General features: G+C 43.4%; 2 protein-coding genes across 2 annotated transcripts in view; both read right to left on the bottom strand.

The window, feature by feature from the left end:
• Positions 1-18,278, bottom strand: part of LOC119449620 (uncharacterized) — a 31,350-nt gene extending 13,072 nt beyond the window's left edge. The window contains exons 1-11 of the mRNA XM_037712835.2: positions 16,522-18,278; positions 16,305-16,452; positions 14,254-14,371; positions 12,278-12,343; positions 11,267-11,332; positions 10,972-11,156; positions 10,787-10,863; positions 10,603-10,676; positions 8,911-9,068; positions 4,359-4,625; positions 750-969 (exon numbers count right to left, since the gene is read on the bottom strand). Coding sequence (XP_037568763.1) covers positions 750-969; positions 4,359-4,625; positions 8,911-9,068; positions 10,603-10,676; positions 10,787-10,863; positions 10,972-11,156; positions 11,267-11,332; positions 12,278-12,343; positions 14,254-14,371; positions 16,305-16,452; positions 16,522-16,825 — 1,683 coding nt within the window. The 5' untranslated portion in view covers positions 16,826-18,278. The remainder of the gene's footprint in view (positions 1-749; positions 970-4,358; positions 4,626-8,910; positions 9,069-10,602; positions 10,677-10,786; positions 10,864-10,971; positions 11,157-11,266; positions 11,333-12,277; positions 12,344-14,253; positions 14,372-16,304; positions 16,453-16,521) is intronic.
• Positions 1-21,517, bottom strand: part of LOC119449623 (beta-1,4-glucuronyltransferase 1) — a 144,155-nt gene that overhangs the window by 104,849 nt on the left and 17,789 nt on the right. The window lies entirely within an intron of this gene.

The raw sequence follows: 21,517 nt of genomic DNA, 5'->3' as shown, positions 1-21,517 counted from the left end.
TTACCCCAACGGCCTGTCGCGCGATGGAAGTCGCGTTTGCTCTCCGCTGTGCGTTCGCTCTCCGTGAAGGCACGCGCGTTCACTCGCACATACGGCACGTGGCTACGATTTTATCGCCCTTGGACTTATGCTCCGTGTCTCATACTCCTCCTCCGCGTCGCCCTCGTTGATCTCCTCTCCCATCGGGCGCACCTCGTTGAGAAGCGTGCTCGCTACCGCCCTTGTCGGCGAGATTTGCCCGCGGAAGCCGCATTATAACCGGTATTTCGTCTCACGCGGCTGCACTGCAAGCGGTATGCGTATACATGGAGTTCTATGGGAGGGTAAACGGGAGTCGGAAAAGGCCGCGTTGTGGCCAGTTCTGCACTATAAATGGTTATGTTATAAGTGGTCTATACTGTAAATGCTCTTTACGTCCGTGTGCCTGAGTGAGTTCACCTCTGACTCTTTAATTTAGCTAGTTTTAATTGTGTTTCGATGATACGAATTTCGGCTAATACGAATATTTTTCGTGACCCCGCTGAGATTTGTATCATCGAGATTCCACTGTACTACATAAGTAGTGCACTTAATCTGCCCTTGTAGGTCGCAGTCAATATCAGAGTGGCAAAGAATGCATTAGAACAAACTGGGTCTAGCAAGAGACATGAGAAACTATGCATGCAAAACAAAAAGAGACAGCACTCGCATCACAGTCACATCAAAGATGAGCCCATTTCACACCACCACTATGCCACCAAGATGCCAACCTGATGCATGGAATGTTTCCACTCGCCAGTCTCAGGGTTGAAGTTGTATTGTGGGAGCAGCTTCCAACCATGACAAGCCACCTGGCGCACTGCCTCGAGGACAAAGTCCACCAGGGAATCTGGCATGTAGAAAGCCAGGTTTAGGCGTACAAAGCCAGGGCGCAGCACTTCTCGATCGGAGTGCTCTAGGTAGCGCCTCAGATGAGTCCGGTCCAGTTGGCTAAACAAAACAGACACAAACATTCACTCAAGAGGGAAGCACATCCCGTCACTACCTGTTTTGTACTCCACAAGTACTATCTAACTGGCAAAACATTCTAATGTATCAGAATAGTAATTAAGCATCAAATCATGCAGGCATCATTCCTAGCACACTGCTGGAATAAAAAGAATCCATAAAATGTCTATCAGCACATGCCTATCTAAGCAATCTTCCTGCTGATTCTGTTTGTAAAGGTTTATATTTAAGGCGCACTACATCCACTAATAGTACTGATTGCAGGTAGTACAGCCAACTCACATTAATTCAAACTTCAAGGGACTACAGACTTTTGAATAAATTATATGAAGTTGAATAAAATATGATCCCAAAGAGAATTATAGATTATAGAGAATTATACGTATACTATACGCACATGGTCTCATTCAAACAGACACACAACCTGAATAGGAACACAAAAAATATTTACAAGGCCTGGTCACTTTCACATTGACCACACTCATGTAAGTTCCATCTCTCACGATACTCCATTGCTAATGCAGCAGAATAAAATTTGCTTCTGACACAGTGCAGCCCACCTATCAGGTTCAGTTCCTTCAAGCTGAAATCGCTTGAAGGGACTGCTGCCATGCTGTGAATGCAATTGTGCATTTGCACCCAACCTGTGCAATTGCACCCAAAGCATCTGAGGCAGATTTGTAGGGGTATGCGAATAGTAATTTTTGAGACCAAATCGAATATGAATCGAACAGTGCCAAAAGCAAATCGAATCGAATATCGTATAATTTAGTTTTCAAATAATGAACAGCCGTTTTCACAATTAATATAAAATGATGTTCCCATCCCAGTATTCGTAATGTTACCAAGTTTCTGTCATAACACTGCACGTTATGAAGCACTGTTTATGAATAAGCGGTTTGTTTGTGCAAATAGAAATTGTTTTATGCCTATACTATGCCCACAGGGCTTAAATTTATCGTGCTTTTGCTCTATTTTCACGTTCGATTGAGCATAACTGCTGTTTTCAATTTTTTTAGAGCTATTTGATAAATATTCATTTTTAGAAATAGTGACTACAGTAAAAGCTCGATGATACGATCACGGCTAATACGAATTTCCGGATGATACGAATTTTTCTGTGGTCCTGGCCGAGCCCTATTACTTGGCAACGTGCTAGAGAACGGTTGTTACGAATCGATTTTCGGCCTGCGTCGGTTGATACGAATAAACGCCGCCCCACCGACGGCCGCGAAAGAGAACAGTGCGCAGTCACGCACTTTCTCCCGTTCTCTTTTGGTGCGGAGGCGCGGACGCGGCGCCGGACAGCGCGGACTCCGCGACTGGGCGCGAAGAATTTGAAGCGGTGGCGCTTTGGTGCTTTTGTACTTTTTCCTCCTTTTCGGCGGCCGCCCATCGGACGGAGTGGCTGCTGTGCTTCGGGCCGCGTTCTTTGTGTTTGCGCCATTTTACCTAGTCGCAGCAAGCTATGTCTACCGAGATAGAAGGACATTAGAGACTTTTTCTTCAAGAAATAAATGCTTTTTACGTACATGTGCCTGAGTGAGTTCACCTCTGACTCTTTAATTTAGCTACAGTCGAATCTGGTTAATTCGAACACGCTTATTTCGAACATACCGCGCACCGACAATGCTCTTAGCAGCGCGCCAAATCACGCGGTGGCGCCTCCGACCGGCATTGCTCCGACACCGCCATAGAGCAAAAGCTCAGGAGAGACCCCTCAATGCCGCGCGCGAAGGAACGGGGAAAAAAAAAAAAAGAACCCGCGGCGGAAATTTCACCCTCTCTCAAATTGCAAGGTCGCCGTTTCTGCATCGCGCCGGAACAAGCGTGTACGTGCCGACTAGAGTGTTCTAGACAACCGTATTCTAGCATACACTAGTGCCGAGGTCTCAGCGACGCAGATAAAATGGCAGTGAACCCTTCTACTTTATGCTTCCTCTATTTTCTAGTCACATGGTGACCTTGCACGCTGCGGCAGCAGCGCAGACGAAAGCAGCGGCGGAGGCGCAGTCGGGCCAACGAAACTGCCCACGCCCGCAAACGCTCGCTTCCCGATAACGGCAGAAAACGAAACTTCGGGGAGCGGCTAAAATAAGCTGGCGCCAGCGCACGGAGTCGAAGGTGAGAGAGCTACGAGGGAGCTGAGAGGGAGGGCGAGGGGAGCCACCGAAGCGGCGGAGTTGACGCAGCCAAATCCGCTTCCCTGCCGCTCTCCTCCCTCACCTTCGACGGTCTCCGCGCGCACCCTGTGTGCCGGCGCCGCCTGCTCCCTGGCTCCCTGAAGCTTCGTTTTCTGCCGTTATCGGGAAGCGACCGTTAGCCGGCGTGGGCAGTTTCGTGGCCCGCGGTTGCTATGCGCTTGCGCGCCGCGATATTTCATGAGTCTCACCGTTCATGCATCGTGCTATGGTGCACGAATACTTCAAAAATACGTCCTTTTAATTCGAACAAATTTTCGGGCCCCTTCGAGTTCGAATTATCGAGATTCGACTGTAGTTTTAATTGTGTTTCGATGATACGAATTTCAGCTAATACGAATATTTTTCGTGACCCCGTGAGATTCGTATCATCGAGCTTTCACTGTATTCGATTTGAAGACTGAGTTGAATAGCACACTATTCAATTTATTTGAAACTTTCGAATATTCACACACCCCCTACAGATTTGCACCTCCTGGTGTGAGGTCAGTAGGCACTCTTGAATGTGACCTTGTCTTGTCAATATATGTGATAGCCTGTATAGCAAATGTGGGCATGTTTTAACTATTCATGCTCTATGAACGTCTTCTTTCCAGCTGTTTTAGCCGCATTCTTCCACCCTGAGGGAAGTCATATAGAAGTTTCAACTGAAATCCTTCTTTGACTTGTTTGAATTAAACAGCTACGAAATACCAGACCAATATACTAGACAAACAACAATTTTGAGATTTATTTTATATGGCCAAAATTTTGAATCACACAAGCTTGAATTATTGTGAGTCTGCAACTGCAGTAACGTTTTCATGAATAATGTTACCAGTGCTAAAGCCTCAATAATGGCTATTGGTGACAGCCCTAAGGTCGGCATGCCTGGCTGTGAACGTCTATGGCTGCTGCACTTGCCACCCGAGATATTTTGAGCAATTCGGACAACAATTTGTTCTTCAACAGGTATTCCAAGGCATTTTTCCAGAAGTTGAACTGAAACCATCTCGCTGCTGCCACAGTTCACACTGCCAGCATGTTTGTCTTCAGGACTACAATCATTATCATTTGTTATATGTATGTAGACTGCTGGTTATCCCCTGTTCCTGTCTGCAGTCATGAAAGGCTTTAAGGATAAGCAAACAATAAATGGAAAACAAGCATTTGAGCCTCGACACACCACACCTGTCTTCGGCAAGAAGTTCCTCGTAGCGAATGGCCAAGTTTTCATCAATGCCCAGCAGGTCCTGTGCATAGGGACCAGCACAAGCGCAGCCACCACGAGCTTGGATGCCATAGAGATCATTCAGCAAGGCACAGACAAAATTGTGGTGCAGGAAGAGGCCCGAGTCAGGGTGGCGAACCAAGAAGGACACAATGGGCAGGCGGCGAACATTCTGGTTCCCCAAGACCATCAGGTTGGGCACGTCCTGCCAAGCGCTCCACATCTTTCTGTGCCAGTATGAATGTACACAATTGCATTTCCTCCATTAGAAATTGCAGTGCATGCTCACAGATAGGCGTAACATTAAAGGTCAACGGCAACGAAATTACACTTTGGCTAAATTGCTTATAAATACTGAAACAATAAATATTGAAACAATCTCGGCAGATCTGCATAGCTGATAATTGGCTACTTTTCTTATTAGCAGCCTTCAAGTAGCACCCAAGCAGACAGTGTGTACATCTGTTGATTGACAGCTACGACGTATGTGCCAGCACGTTGCTACCGGGATATTTGAGTGGGAAGCCGCGGGCAATAGCTAATCTCGGAGATCATACAGAGGAGCTGCACTTCTCAGTCACTTCCGGCGACCGGTAATGGCAGCATTTTTTCAGTTTCGGTATGAAAAACGTCTACTTCTGCGAGCGTTTCGTGGTGCATCGACTCTTAAACGTAATTTCACACGAAGGCTGCTCTATAGTATATACCCTATCTGAAACTAGACATTTTACACTGCCCAAAATTTTGTTGCAGTTGGCCTTCAAGGGAGAGACATGTGGCAGTAAGGATTGGAAGGAAAGCATGAGTGAATGATTTTCCATTCGAGATAACGACGAAGTGGAGTTGGACAAGTCATGTGTTGTGTAGAGCAGATAATCCAAGAGAATGGGCGTTAAGGAAAGGAAAACAGAGTCAAGAGTGGCAGAGAATTAGGATGGTGTGATTAAGTTTAAAAATTTGCAGTGATAGCATGGAATCAACAATCACGAGATACGGGTAATTAGAGGTCGCTGGGAGCGTCCTGCTGCAAACATAGGTCAGGGTGATGATGATTACTAATGTGCAAGCAAAGAGCTGTTGGCAAGCTATAAATAGGCAAGCAATTAAGGCACAATGAACTCAAAAGAACCAAAGTGTTTATCAAACAAAAAATGTGTTCATAAATTGAAAAATTGTCACGGTGACTGCTGTTACAAATAAAGGGAAAACGTTACTGTGCAAGGCAGGCATATGACTACAGCAAACGTAGCAACATAATCAGATAAAGAGCCTGTATAACAAGAAAGCACAAAAAGCACTGAGAATAATACTCACTTGGCCAAATAGTTCTATGCTAAATTTTCCAGGACAAATCTATCTTATCAGTTTTGCCCATAACACTGGTCTGCCTATTGCATTTGATCATTCCAGCCGTTCCTTCTTTTGCAGCCATAGGTGATGTAAAGTAAAACACAGCAAACTATAGCTTCATACAAGCCTTTCTGTGCTTGCTGGGAAAACGTTACTCCCCAATGATATAGTGCCTCAGCCTCATGTTTATTAATCAATCACACTGCGCCAGCCTTGTACATGTTACTGGAGAACCATTATGTACATTGGCCAATTATAAGGTTTTTTATTGAGCTGCTGATGGTGTTGCCATTCATTGTAATGCAATTCACCCCAAACTGCACAAACGCTTGTGCTCAAACGAGCACGATCAGACATGCAGTTCTGTGGACTCTCGGAACATTTTGTCCAAGAAATCTTTCCATGTACAGCTAATGCAGTAATAAATTTCAAAGTGAGTAAGTACACAAATGCTGCAGCAGAAAATGATTTGCTTCAAAAAGAAGCTAGAGGCAAAAAAACAAAAGAACATTGAAGCAGGCTGGCCATGTCATACATAGCAACAACTAGAAAGAGGTGCAATAAAAGTAGAGGTGAGACATGCATAATCATATCCTGCAGTTCGAAAAGGCAAAGCACTTGACATGTTAAGATGAAGAATATCATCAACAAGAAGCAGAATTGATAAAGCCATTTCAGTGTGAAAACTCACTGATGTTTTAGTCACATGGCTGCTGCTAGTACTGTACCTTAATTTGTGCTAAAATGTAAATAACATTGTTTTTTCCTGCCTGCAATATCTGCAGAAGTTAACACTTGAAAGAGGTTGTTCATGCACACAGTGCGCAGTCCCCACGCTATAATACAGGAACTGAAGATGCATTCCATTCGTCTTCTATCTGTTTCAAGCCAAAGATGCATATTCAGACTTCCACCCTAAGTCAGGTTTCAAATCTCAACAAAATGCTATATTTAGACATAGAATAAGGAAATCAGAATTTTTCTAAGTACATATCTTTATTTGCTTTCACTGGTGCTAAAAGGCTAACAAAAAAAAAAAAAACTCACACAAAAAAAAGCTTTAAAGTAATTAGAGCTAAATAATAACTAAACTAAACAAATAAAAACTAAGCATGACTACAGTACAGCCGAACTATGCCGGATATATATAAGCAGGCTTGTCATTTTCAGCATCTTTTTTAAAAGAATTAGCCCAGGGTGAGCACCTTAAAAGCTATTTTAAAATAAACTGCTTTAACACATCTTCAATTAGACGTAATAGTTCAGCAGAAGCCCGCTAGGTGGAGAGGAGTAATTAAAGGAAAAATGAGACATCCACCCAATCGTAGCAATTGCTACAAAGGAAACCCATACGGGTTCCTTGAAAGAAAAGCCTCACAGTTGAAGAAAAATTCGTCGCGGTCCGCGGCTCGAACCCGGGACCACCACCTTTACGGAGCAGCCACTCTACCATCTGAGCTAACCAGGCAGCTAGCAGATGGCAAGGCTTGAATTTATCAGATGGCAGGGTGTCGAATTTATCCACAACTCGAAGCAAAGGCAAATGTTTGACGTAATAGTTCAGCGGAAACCCGCTAGGTGGAGAGAAGTAATTAAAGGGAAAATGAGACATCCACACAATCGTAGCAATTGCTACAAAGGAAACACATACGGGTTCCTCGAAAGAACGGGTGCCCTAGAAAGGCGGTGGTTATGGGTTTGAGTCCCGGACCAGGACGAATTTTTCTTCAACTGCGAGGTTTTTCTTTCGAAGAACCCGTATGGGTTTTCTTTGTAGCAATTGCTATGATTGGGTGGGTCTCATTTTTCCTTTAATTACTTCTCTCCACCTAGCGGGTTTCTGCTGAACTATTAGGTCAAACACTTGCCTTTTCTTCGAGTTGTTGATAAATTCGACGCCGAGGCATCTGATAAATTCATGCCCAGCCATCTGCTAGCCGCCAAGTTAGCTCAGATGGTAGAGCGGCTGCCCGGAAAGGCGGTGGTCCCGGGTTCGAGTCCCGGACCAGGCCAAATTTTTCTTCAACTGCGAGGCTTTTCTTTCAAGGAACCCGTATGGGTTTCCTTTGTAGCAATTGCTACGATTGGGTGGATCTCTCATTTTTCCTTTAACCCCTTCAAATTGCATTAAAATATTAGTAAATTAGTGTTTTTAATTTCTGCTCCCACTGGAATGTGCCAGTATAGCTTAGAATCTAACCCATGACCTTGTGATCCACAATAGAATAACATAACCACTGAGCCCCGGTGGTGATGATAATTCAGTGAATCAACATGTATTGTAGTACAGTTACTTTATGTGGCTATACTTGAGCAGTCCAATATTTACTGTCAATGTTTGGCTGCACTGTGATAGCTCCAAGAAGCCTTGCATCTAGCAGTTAAAAAAGCTGCAGTCAAAGAAAGTACTATGCATATATAACAGGGTGTCCCAACTATCATGCATCATGATTTTAAAATATGCAAATGCCACGTAGCTGGACAGAAACAAGGCAATGTTGTTTGGCGTCAGTTGGAAATACTCAAATTATTTTTTGCATTCTGCCTAATCACATAATTAGTCTTAATTATTCAACTTCTCAAATATCATAATTAGATTAAATGTGTCAATGAGAAAATTGTATAACAACATGAAAACTCCCGATACAGCTTTTTGTTGCTCGAAACGTGCGGCATAAAAGTGCTTTTGCGAGCATGATACAAAGCCCGCGAATACACGCAAAATTGTCGCGAGACTGGCCGCTCGAGCCACATTACGTGTATTCGCAGGCTTCTTTCACGCTCAAAAACACACTTTTATGCAGCACGTTTTGAGCAACGGAAAGCTGTATCGGGAGTTTTTCATGTTGCTATGCAATTTTCTCATTGAGACTTTTCATCTAATTATAATATTTGAGAAGTTGATTAATTAATTAAGATTAATTATGTAATTAAGTGGAATGCAAAAAATAATCTGAGTATCTCCAATCGACGGCAAACAACAATACCTTGGTTCTGTCCAGCTACGTGGCATTTGCATATTTTTAAATCTTGATGCATGATAGTTGGGACACCCTGTATAAAGCTAGCCACCCAATTTGCTAAACAGTGTGACACCTCTGCTTAACACAGTATTTTTTGTAACACCAGATAGCGTGCTGCGCATACAACCAGTTCACGCACCTGCACAGCTTTTCTTCTCTTGAAAGAAGAAACTCATGGTCTACTGCTGCTTTTAACTGGAACACAAGACCACATCGGATGGCCCCAACAATTGATGGCGTCCCACCTTCTTCCCTCATTTCGATTTCTTGAAGATAACGATGGTCCTTTCTTGAAACCTGAAATAAATTGAGTGGGTGACAATATACACACTCCACACTCAGGTGTCCAGCTCCTGAGCTAATGACATCAACACACCATCATTTTTGTGTCTAGTACTCAATAACCATTCATGTCTGCCAGAGACAACAAGGATCCGAAGGATGAAATGGTTGATTTTAGTGTAGTAATCTCCACATAAAGCCAGCAGATGCTAAAGCAAATAATTAAGAGGATAGGGGGAGAAGATTTTAGATGTGACATTCACCTGGGGCTTACTCAAGGCATAATGTAGCGAAGTGAAAGTGGAAGAAATCACAACTTACACTAGTCTGAGCCAAACCCACAGCTTCAAAATGACACTTGCAATGCTTCTATTCAGCAACAGCTATGGCTCTTCCCCTTCCCTCCTCTCCCTCCTTTACTTATTAAATAAATAAATAAATAATATGGAATCTGGTCTCCCCCTCATCACTGCTGCTGTTGATGACAATAATGATGACATCAGACCATAGCTTTGCAAATGTTAGCCAGCACTGTTAGGGGGAGGCTTTACTTCAGCCACTCAATATAGCAAATCAGTTACTGCGAGGTGGAGGAAAGTTCATGAAAGGGAAAAACTGTCATCCATCAGAGTGTAGCATGAAGTTTGTAGCTTCATGATAATCTCAGGTGGATGACAATTCTTCCCTTTCATGACCTCGGCAGCTCCTATCGAAATATGTGGGAATGGAAGAATTATTTTTCTCAGCATCTACTGGATCGATTTAGGTGATGTTTGTTGCATTTAAAAGAAAAAGATAAAATCTACAGGGTGTAAGGAGTGGATGTTTTATTTAGGTCATCCATTCTTATTTTAAATTGTTGAAAATCCTAAAATCTGACACAACTAAGAATCAAGTTTACAGCTCTGTAACTCATCTATAAAATCGATATCACATATCTGTAAAAACACCTACTGATGCATCTAAAGCAGACAAAACTGATGGGTTATACATCGCTCTGAAGTACACCATTTATTTGTGAGTAGCATTTTTACAAAACCCTTGTAAGCATTGTGCAAATTTCAGATAAGCTTGTCCACTTTAGATACTCTAACAGAGGCAGTTTACAGGACAGCGATATCTGTTTTTGGCACAGTTACAGATTTGTAAATGTTATGCTTCATTCCCTTTAAATTACTGATTTTTAGCGATTTTTGTAAAATATTTGAAGCAGTAAATCAAAATTCTTCTTCCTGCAGTCGATAGAATTCAGCTTTCCCTATCAAATACAGCAAATATCATTTGAATTGGTCCAGCAGTTGTCTAAAGAGACCATTTCTGCATTTTATATGTTGGCATTGAGGTAACGCTTCCTCTTAATGGCCACTGTGGTCTATGTGAAACATGCCTTAAAGCAGGAAACTGGATTACAAACCTTCATATGCTACACCTAAGGCATCAAAGCTGCTGAAATTGAGGTTCTAGCATCGTTTGAAATGAAAGCATGAAATAGTTCATGTTACTAATTCCACGCAGACCATAAGGCAATGATCCAATGTCAAAAACTTACAAAAAAGACTGAGCCACCACCAGAGCCAGATGGCACTCTATTGACAAACAGCTTCTTTTTCGCAACAAGCACACCTGCAAAAGTCAACCAAAGTCAATAATAACACAAGATGCATCAGAAAAATACGGTGAAATAAAGATCAACATGCTGGTGTCACAATGAAAGTAGCAGCTGCATGGCTCACCAGGTGTTTCAGGACCACCTATAAACTTGTGTGGTGATATGAAAATAGCGTCTTTATATGCCAGTCCCTGTTCAACGCTAGAAGTACCAATGCATGCAGTCAGGATACATTTCTGGACAACAAAAAAAGTTTGCAGCAAGTGTGTTGATAATGCTGCTAAAAAGAAAGATAGCGCTAGACCTCACCCTGGAACGACTGGATTCATGTCAACATTTACATAAGGTGCCGCAGATGCATAATCCCAGAATGCAAGGGCACCGTAGCCATGCAACAGGGCTGTGATTTTTACATCATCTAACAGGATGCCAGTAATATTGGATGCTGCCGTGAAGCACCCAATCAAAAGCCTATCCTTGTCTTCAACATATTCCTGTAAAAGACAAAAGAGAGAGAAATGAAAACAGTGAGAAAGAAAATTCGCATTCCTGCTCATACTGCACTGCACCTTCTTTTGCCCATTTCCATTACAGCTCTTCTTACCTTAAGCTTCTCTTCAAGAAATGAGACGTCCAACGTTCCCTCAACTGTCTCGGGTACTCTCACAATCTAAATGAAAGCATAAAAATGTATTGAGGAACACAGACAGTTTAGTTGATTAAAACGTAACAGTAACTGTAATTTACTTATTTAGCAAAGCCCAATAAGTCTCGCACAGATCTCGCCCCTCCCCCAAGGATCCCTAATCATCTGCTGTGCTAACCCTGCAGCTCTACAATCTTATGCCACCCTGCTTCTCCTACTCCTAATCTCGTTTCCTTCCTACTTCACTGCCTCTACATGTGAAACAGCAGGCCAGAACCCAATGCATCCAGCCAACCTTTTAACTTCTATATAAGCTTTCTCTCCCCTGCATTTCCCTTTACTTGATATATTATACTTTTTTTAATGAATTACTCATTACCTGCCCTGCATATTAGTACTTGTATATCCAGTCCAAAGAATATGAACTAGATGATAGAAAGTAAGCCACCTAATTATTTGCGTACATATATGAGCACCTATTAGAAAGTTCACCAGTGCCTTGTGGCAAGGCAGATGGCAAAATGCACGAGGATAAGTTCATGCACACCCAATGCACGTCACAGCATCATCTGCTAGGCTGTTTAATTCTCTGCAACGTGTCTATTCTGCCACAATGCGGTGATGCACTTTCTGGTTAGTGCTCACATCATAACAATGCTGTCTATTATTAAAAATTATTAAATATGTGCCTGAAGACAGTTGATCTAGCATAGATAGGTGTCTCAACGACTGCCATGAGTCATTAAAATACAGAGCTCTTTCAGACTGCAGCAATCATAAAGATCCTGCAGCACTAATGCCGGTAAAAGTGTTAATCACTTCCAGTGCCAGCAAAAGTCTGTGACATGAAAAATGTTGCGCAAACGGAAAGCATGGCTAACATTTTTTTTTTCTTCTTCAAGAAACAGCCTACATAGTTTAAAGAGCAGACGTAGAGAAGATGAAATACAATATCAATCTATTACTTACCTTGGCTCCCACTTCTCTCCAAGGAAGGAGAAGAGAGTGATGTGCAAATGTGTCTACAAAAACCACCTGTAACAGGGAGGAAAGCAGGTTTCTGGTCACAAGGAAGCATCTCGAAAATAAGGTTACAGTACACCCACAAGCCAACCACACAATGTAACATAATACAGATCTGCAAGAGGAATCAGGGGAATAGATACACTCAATTATTTACTAAAGTAAACACCATAAAAAGCCAACAGACACTGAAGCCAAGGAAGGCATAGGATAAATGTACCTTTAATAAAGATGTATATTAACACAGGGAAGCATTAAGTTTTAGCTTTACCTTCAAATTCTGCTCCCATCTGCTGATGAGAGCAGAGCACATTTCCTTTTACCCTAATTAAAGGGGAAATGAAACACCATTTACAAAATGTGAGAAAATGAAACACCATTTACAAAATGTGAAGGATATGTCTAGCATTAGAGGGAATTGCCCACAAACCTTTCTAGCAAAGGTTCTAGAATGTACCCTTTAAGAGCAAAAATTAAGGAAAGCATGGCAGCAAGTCAGCTGAAAACTTCGATTGACAAGGAGGAGCACACACAAAAGACACAGATACAGGACGTGCTTGTGTCTGCATTCCTCCTTGTCAATAGAAGTTTTCTTATTGTTTTAACAATATCTTTACTGATTTTACCATCCTGCTAAAATCCCCATTGGGATTGGCAGTATGTATGAAATGAAATGAAAATAAATTGTGAGCACAACTGTAATTTATGAGCAAAAAATAGTCACAATAAAATGTTGCTATTGCACCACCTTCACAGCCTTCTTATTCTTTTTGTCATTCCTACTACACTGGGACTGTGGTTAGTTCTTTTGGTGAGGAGTGAAGCCCACAATGTTCTATCCACCTCTGCAAGTCATCACAATGAGCTGTGATATAGGCACAGTGGTATCGTGCCCGTCCAACAGACAGCACCACTATCTTGTTAGGTATGCGATTTCGCCATAATGTTTCATCAAGCAATGCTGCAGCCGCGGCATATTTTGGCTTTTGGATAAAATCCACAAACACTATAGCTAAATGTGGCACTTGTCACACCACATTTCCAAGTTGTACCTCTGTTTTCCCCAACCAGCAGTGAGAATGTAGCCCAGTAAACTACCAAGTCGAATTTTCTACTAATAAAAAATGGCCAATACTGGGGAATGATGCCACATTGGCTTCAAAATAATTCCCAAATAAAGAAAGGCACCAATTATAACCATATCATCATACATTCATAGCTTCAAAAAGCATAATAAAATACTTCAACTTTGCTCTTTGCCTTGAGTAACAGTTGTCCATTTAAGGATGGCCACTGCAGTAGCTCAATGATAGAGCATCACACACATATGAGGGAGATGTGGGTTCAGTTTTCACCTGCGACATGTTGTCCGTCATGTATTGTCATTTCCAATTTCCTTATTATTTCAACATTTAAATTAAAAATAACAGCCAATTTCCTCTACAGTTTCCCTGGTTTCACTGTCAGTTGGCTTCATGTGGTTGTAACTAATCAATAAATCTAGCCTCTCAGTTCTCCTTAACGTCTCGCTTACCCCAAAACAAGACATTCAATCATTTTGTTTTTATTGGAAAATATTTGTGAGGTGATGCCTTTATTACAAAGCACATTCTTGCTGCAGGACCCCATTAACATAAAGATAAGAGAAGTCAGCATGCTTGTTAGCTGCAACTCTAACCGCCGTATTCAGAAATGCATCTTAACTTGAAGCCCATGCTTGGCTTGATTTAAATGACGCCTGTCATCAACGCGCCGAAGGAAACGTAATGAGCGTCTTGGGCACGTTCACGTCAGGCGTCATTTAGATCAAGTCAAGCATGGGCTTCAAGTTAAGATGCATTTATGAATACGGGGGTAACAGTGCTGCAGCTAGAATACATAAGCAGTAGCATGTTTCTTGTCAGTAAAAAAAGGGTGCTTACAGGTGGTGCAGTGAGGGCCAAAGCCGAGATGAGTTTGTGTACAGCACCAGTAGTGCCCGTGCCCACAAATATGACAGAGTCACCTTCACTTGCATTCACGGTGGCCCGTACAATGTCTCTGTTGTAAAAGGATTGTGGCAAATAGTATAAGGAACCAGGTGAATGTTTGCAAACACAAAAATCAAATGAAGTATAAAGTTCACCAAGTGGTTCATGGCACTTAGAAAAGAAACATCTAGCTGCACCTTCATTTTGCACAAGTATGTATACAGAAGAGGCACAAGTTAGACACTGTTTCTCAGTTGTGTGAACGAAAGATGCATGCTGGCATTGTAAACACATAAGTGATGATTTTACCATTGGAAAGCATTGCAAGTGACTAAACACAGCCATTCGATCTAAAGAAGCCCTGTGCAGCCACAGCTGGTAAATTATTGTGGCTATGCTAAGCTTAGCATATCTTGAATAGTAGTCTGCTAGCTGGATTACACTAATTGTAAGAAAATTACAAGGGGAAGTTACACGATGTTGGAGTTTACAAACATAAGAAAGGATCTGTGCCTGTGATAAACAAATTATTTAAGAGCTGATCCCTACATTGTGAATTTTAAAAAAAAAATTAAATTATGGGGTTTTACGTGCCAAAACCACGATCTGATTATGAGGCACGCCGTAGTGGAGGACTACAGAAATTTGTACCACCTGGGGTTCTTTAACGTGCACCTAAATCTAAGTACACGGGTGTTTTTGCATTTCGCCCCCATCGAAATGCGGCCGCCATGGCCGGGATTCGATCCCGCAACCTCGTGCTCAGCAGCCCAACACCATAACCACTGAGCAACCACGGCGGATACATTGTGAATTAAAGAAGTTTCAGTTTCAGCAGGGTGGCATAACAAAAAAATACGCCTTGGGCCAAGCAAAGAAAAATTGGTAGAATTTCCAGCCCCCCACATAAGAGATAAAAACAGCACCTAATATGTAGGCTGCCAGTCAATAGTGATGCCCTGCTTGTATGGCAAACCATACAATGCTTAACATTTCTTTTATGTGTGCCCACTTACATGGCAATGTCCACCAGAGTGGTAAAACAGTACACCGGAACTGAAACACAACCAGTCGCAAATATTACATGAAACACGGTACTAGTATTCATGGCCTGGAGCCACGAAGAATTCTAGCTCCATGCCTGGCACCGAAAAGGCCATCCAATGAGATGTGGTTATTCACCAAATACAGCAGAACATTCAAAGTGTGTCACTTTTCTATATCAGTGACTGCATTGCATTTCAAATGTAAGTGCTTCAACTAAAGTTGGCCTTTCAACACACAACAGTAGCCTCAAATGCCCTCTAGCATGACTTCTGGCACATCATTTTCAGCATTGCTAAGCTACATAAACTGGCCTCAATTATCAAAGCTGCTCACAAAGGAGTTTACTGTAATGAGCATCAGATGCTACGAAAGGAGGTTTATTAAATCAATGAAACTGTGCAGCACTTCCGGCAGTCATGATCAGAGAAACAGCACACTCGACTATGCAATATGGCATCAAAGGGGCACTTGTTGAAATGTTTCGTAAATGCAATATGTGCACTGTACTACATGCCACATCATACAGGGAACAAAAGAGGTTTCTTGGCAAACAGTGTGTTAATTGCAAGGTCCCGGTTTAATGTAGTTTCTATCTTGCAACTCACAAACCCGTCTGGTGCGCTACTGTTCACTGTCTGCAATGCAGAAGTGATTTGTGTTGTTAATGGGCCATTGCCTTGTCCCATCTCGTGCCGTCTCAGGAGCCTTGTTTTTGGGATGTCTTGGATTTGCCAAGCTGACCCAATGCGGAGAATGAGGCCACGAGCACTCACGTTAAAAAAAAAAAAAAAAAAAGCGTTGTATTGAACTGGCTACTGCCATGTGGTTATGAATGCATTGTGCTAGAGATTTAAAAATAAAGCCATAGTGTAAAATAACTTCAATAACCATGTTCCACAGTATAATCACCTAATCCACACATACGCATTCCAATTCGCCGTAACCGAACATCGTACCTTGCTTCGTGTCTAAACATCGTAGTCTGAAGGGCAGTAACAGATGTGGTGGTGTGCGTGTTGCCGTACATAGGCAACACTTCGCTGCGAATGAAGTCTTCGATGAAAGTGAGCGACCTCCCTGACGCTGTATGATCACAGTACACGACTGAAAAGATAGCAATCAAGAGGGTAAGGGTGCGATTAATAAGCATCCGATTTTCGCAGACAAACTTACCTCTTCGACGACCGTAAGGACCCAGAAAGGTAGCGTCTTTGCCGATAACGTTAGCATTGATGTACTCCATGAACTGCTCGTCACCGACAAGCTTTTTTGTCTTGACATTTTTGCTAAGTGAATTTACAGCGTAGGCCTCTGACAAATCATAGAATTTCCTGTGAGCGTTAGTCTTTACGCCGCACTCATCTGCGGTGGGTTGCACTTTGTTTGACATGCTACAGAGCTGGAGCTGCGCTCGCGACGCTGTTCGTCGTGTAATATGTGGTATGATATCTAAGAGTTCCTTCACTATAATCGACATACAGAACACAAAGCATTTAAAGTCCACACCGTTCGCACTGAGCGAAAGCAAATGCGGGCGTACGATCACGATACTAGGGATCGTAACGATATCGCGACCATCACGACACCATCACGACAGCAGACGCAACGCACATGGCCGTGTTGACGATTGATGTTCATGACGAAAGCAATGCTGGCAATGCCGAGAGCACAGTATAGGAAATGCCTACTGATCGTTCAATCAACTCTAATTTATCGCACAGGACTTAATTTTTTGTGGTTCACTTCACTGAGTTTTATATAAAGATTGCTTTCAGCATGGGCGTAATACCAACTCTTGACCTCCAAGAAAACTTCGTCTGCTGGTCTGCTACACAAGCATGCAGTGTAGAGTACCGACTGGTACCGACCTTTCTTCCATCGTGGTCCCAATTAAGGGGGTGCCGACGGACGGTGATGAACTTATCTTGGACTCTTCAGACTCTTATAGTCAGATGTATCAAGTACCCGAGCTGTATTCTGTCGCGACGCTGATGGCCACACGTTCCAGTGTCCCATTGAAGAGAGTGCATAACTTCGAAACCATTCGTTGGGACCGAGGTAATTGGGACTCGTTAGGTTGCTAGCTAGTCGATCGGTACGCTTTCGAGTAGTGCTGAAAATTTGTCAGTTTCGCACAAAGGGTGATGCATTGAAAGGGATAACAAGGTTCCGCGTTGCGCTGAACTTCGATCATCAAGCGGTGTATGTTGGCGCCAACGTTGGTAAGGCGCGCTATGCAGCATTCGAAGCGATTGTAGCATAGATATTTGTAGTTCAATTTTACTTGTTTTTGGACCTCCTAACCCTGCAGGCGCGAGCCGCGCATCTGCGCCGGTACCGTTAATTGACATCACGGCGGCGGCGAGAACGCGCTTCGAAAGCAGTCGCTTATAAGAAATCTTAGCCGCGAAACCCTTCATCAAATCACAGACTTCTTTAACACAGAGGCCTAGCTGGGACACCGGCTTGGTGCCGAGAGAGTGGAAAGAGGCTAAAATAATCCTCATACCCAAACGCGCGAAAGCCAAGAACTTTCAAAATCTACGACCAATCTATAGGCCTCACATCCTGCCTAGGGAAAATATTTGAGAAAGTCGTGCTAACGCGCTTAACCGCTTACATAGAATGCAACCAACTCTTCCCACCTTCAATGTTCGGATTTCGGCCCCATCTATCCGCCCAAGACATTTTCCTCATGCTAAAAGACGAAGCCCTTAACTCTTCGGCCGGCAGCTCCGTTAGAATAGTGGTAGCGCTAGACTTTAAGAAAGCGTTCCATACCATATATCGCACCAGCTCATGCTGGAAGATCTGCAAGAATTATGTGGTGGCGAGAAAACATACGCCTACATGCGCTCTTTTCTGCAAGAGCGCACGGCCACCATAGGTGTCGACTAATCCCTCCGATTGGAAGAAATACAGGTACCAGGCAGAGGCACACCGCAGGGTGCCACCTTCTCGCCACTCGCAGGCTCGCTCTGCCCCTGGAGACATCAGCAGATCTAGGTCAAGCACTGTACGCTGACGATATTACCTTAGGGGTCTCGACAGGCTCAAGTGGGCATAAGGAAAACATCCTACAGGAGGCAATAAACAAAGTCGAAGCCTTCACAGACATGGCGGACATGTGCTGCGCGCCGAATCAGAATTTATTCGAATTAAAGCAAAATACACGCTCACAGAACCAGAGATCCGGCTACACTCCAAGGCCAACCAACACGGGAAGTGCAAAAACTGGACTTCTGTAGTGTACAAGAAGGGGGGAGTGGGTCCAGCGGACGCCTTAGCAAGCGCCGAGGGTGAAGCAAAAAATGCGGAAAATGTGGCGGCGCTGCCATCGCCTTATTTTGAATCCCCGGCCAATAAACGTTGGCTCTGGCTGTTTCGGCAGCGCTCAGTGGCTGAGTAGCTGTCGTCTGCTCGACGCACCGTCGTTGTTGCGTCGTTTTGCGTTCTTTCCGCCACTCTTTTTCCATTTTATTTACAATAGATCGGTGGGGAATAATCTCAGTGTTACCGCCACCGAGTATCCGCCTGTCAAAGCTCCATGCAGCTGCGGTAAGGTCTCCGACGCCGCGACAAGCGTCCGGCCGGCGAGCGGGGCCGCTCATTCGGGAGAAAGCGACGGTGGCGCCACCTTGATTTCCAATAAAAAATTTCTCAGCGCAGAGCCTTCGTTGGACCCACTCCCCCAATCTAGTACTGGTTGCAAAATAACAGCCTCCTCACACCCTACTCTTGCTTAAATCTACAGTACAACAGGTGGCCCGAATATAACCTTCCACAGGAAGGGTTTTAAAGAGGACGAAACGATCAGTCTGATACAAGCTTTCATAATCAGCAGGGTGACGTACAGCCTACCTTACCAGCACCCTACAAACACTGAAATACGAGCCATCAACAACCTGATAAGCACGGCGTACAGCACCGCCCTGGGGCTACCTAAAATACCGCCACAGATAGACTGGAGGCAGATAGACAGCCTCAGTACTCACAGACTCCAAAGTAGCCTGTGCCGCCTCTGTTTAATTGGAAACATCCCCAAGGCGGCCTTAAACAATTTGGGACATGGCTTACAAGAACATCATGCCATCGTGTGGTGCCCAGCACACAAGTTACTGGAGGGAAACTAAAGGGCGGATCAGCTAGCTCGCGCATTTCGCATCCGAGCGCCGAGTCCTATCGACGAACCTCTAACAAACTCACGTGACGTCTTGAAAACCAACGACGTGACCGCCAAAAATTTAGTAATCCACACCCGGACCAATTACCGGGGAACAGGCTCGTGACTGGCGCCGACTACAAATGAACACGCACACAAATCTACAGGTTTTTTTTTTTTTTTTACCTGCACAAAACTTTTAAAATTAGAAAAATATATATCTTGGTCACTTTATGTTTATAGCATTCGAGTGTACGGATTGGCGGCCTAGATACAGAGCAATTCCCGCACTTGCGTGCGTAATTAGCGAAGTTACGGTAATTAACTTTCCAATTATCAACAGTGGGATGGATACAGCAAATGAGTAATTCGGGGCCCGTCCTCGACACTACCTATCTCAACGAACCAATTTTGAATAGCGGAGCACATGTGGGAGCTACGCGAACAATTTGAAACCAAAACTGGCAGCAAGAAGAGCGTCTGTGCCGTCGAGCTTAGACCTTTTCGACACTATCGCCAGGATTGGCCCACTTTTCAGCGTGACATTGCCGCCGCCGCCACCACCACCACCGCCGACACTTGTGAGCCTATAAAGCTTCGCTTAAAAAGAACACCCTTTAAAATGTTTACGGTGCTGGGCGGAATCGAACACTGTTCTGAACATATTCAGACAAGCGCCACCACAGCCTCCTATGTGGCGCCACTCACAAACTTCGCTGTGGCGCCGCTAGATGGCGTAGCGTGTCTAGAGGGAAGTACGGAAGCACGAGGAAGGAGCCCGGCTGCAGCAGATGCCTCGTACATGACCCGTCTCGGCGGTGGCAATACGGTGCATCACTATACATTGCTTCAATGCAAATCGCATTAACGTCGACTATCATCCCGAGATGGTTCCTGTCTGAATTTTTTTTTCTTTTTTGCTGGCGCAGACTGCAGCTAACAGCTACAGGTGACGAGGCTGGGCTTCTGTCGTCCACTACTGCTGCTGCTTCGCCAACTCTAAAGGGCTTTGCGTGATAATACTTCCGCATGGCGGAGGGTCTGTGCATTTTTCATCAATATCAGCATGTTTTATCACTGCGAAGGCTTTCCACGGGCAGGGAACTTGTAAAATTTATTAAACGAAAACTAATAAGGTGCCTTTACAAAAATGATGATTTCTCTATAGGGGGGCACGGATCGAGATACCAAACTTCTGACCCACTGGTTTGATTTTAATGAAAATAGCACACTTTGTTTATGGCAATGATACAAAGCTCTGTGATAATTTAAAAGACACGTAGTTTAAACATTTATTAAGAATGCATAAATAACTATGGTTACAAACAAAATCTATCGCAATATTATAAGGAAATAGTGTCTTACTTAATTACATATTGCTTTGGATAGGACTAAGGCATGCTATACATGGAGTAATTTCTTATATATCAGTGTTTATTTAAAAAAAAATATTTAAGCAAATAAGACCTCTACACTTGTACGAAAACAAAGAATTAAAAAAATTCAATTTCTCAGCATGGAGAAAATCAAATTTTATAAATATAGTTTCAAACTTGTATTCCGCATAAAATTTAACCCCTGAAAGCTCTCTAAAGCTGTGTCTGTATTGTAATCCAGAAATGCCAGGTTTTGTAAACTCGGACAGAAAAGTTACTTCAATGATTCATAACTAAGCTATTTTATTTTTGCATCACATGTGGCCCCTAAAATGTCCGTGGAACATATCTTCTTGTACTCTGCATTCTTCTGGGATAATGGGTTCGAGGTCCCACTTCTTTTTGGTCCCTTTTGCACACTCCACTGCATTCGCTCTAGCCCTGCACGCACACTCTTCGAAGATATTCTTCAAATGGTATGCTACATGTATGCCACAAACAATGCACATCTTCTGGGCTAGGAGACAACAGACGAAAGGTCAGGGCTGCGTCCAATTAAAACGCCAGATCTTGGCCAACAGACACTTCCAGTTTTGGGGGAAGACGACGCTGTGTCGATCTCTTGCAGCAC

The sequence above is a fragment of the Dermacentor silvarum genome, chromosome 4 (genome assembly GCF_013339745.2).
Source record: "Dermacentor silvarum isolate Dsil-2018 chromosome 4, BIME_Dsil_1.4, whole genome shotgun sequence".
NCBI lineage: Eukaryota > Metazoa > Arthropoda > Arachnida > Ixodida > Ixodidae > Dermacentor > Dermacentor silvarum.
Note: the sequence above shows the minus strand (reverse complement) of the source record. Positions and strands in the feature narration are given on the sequence as shown.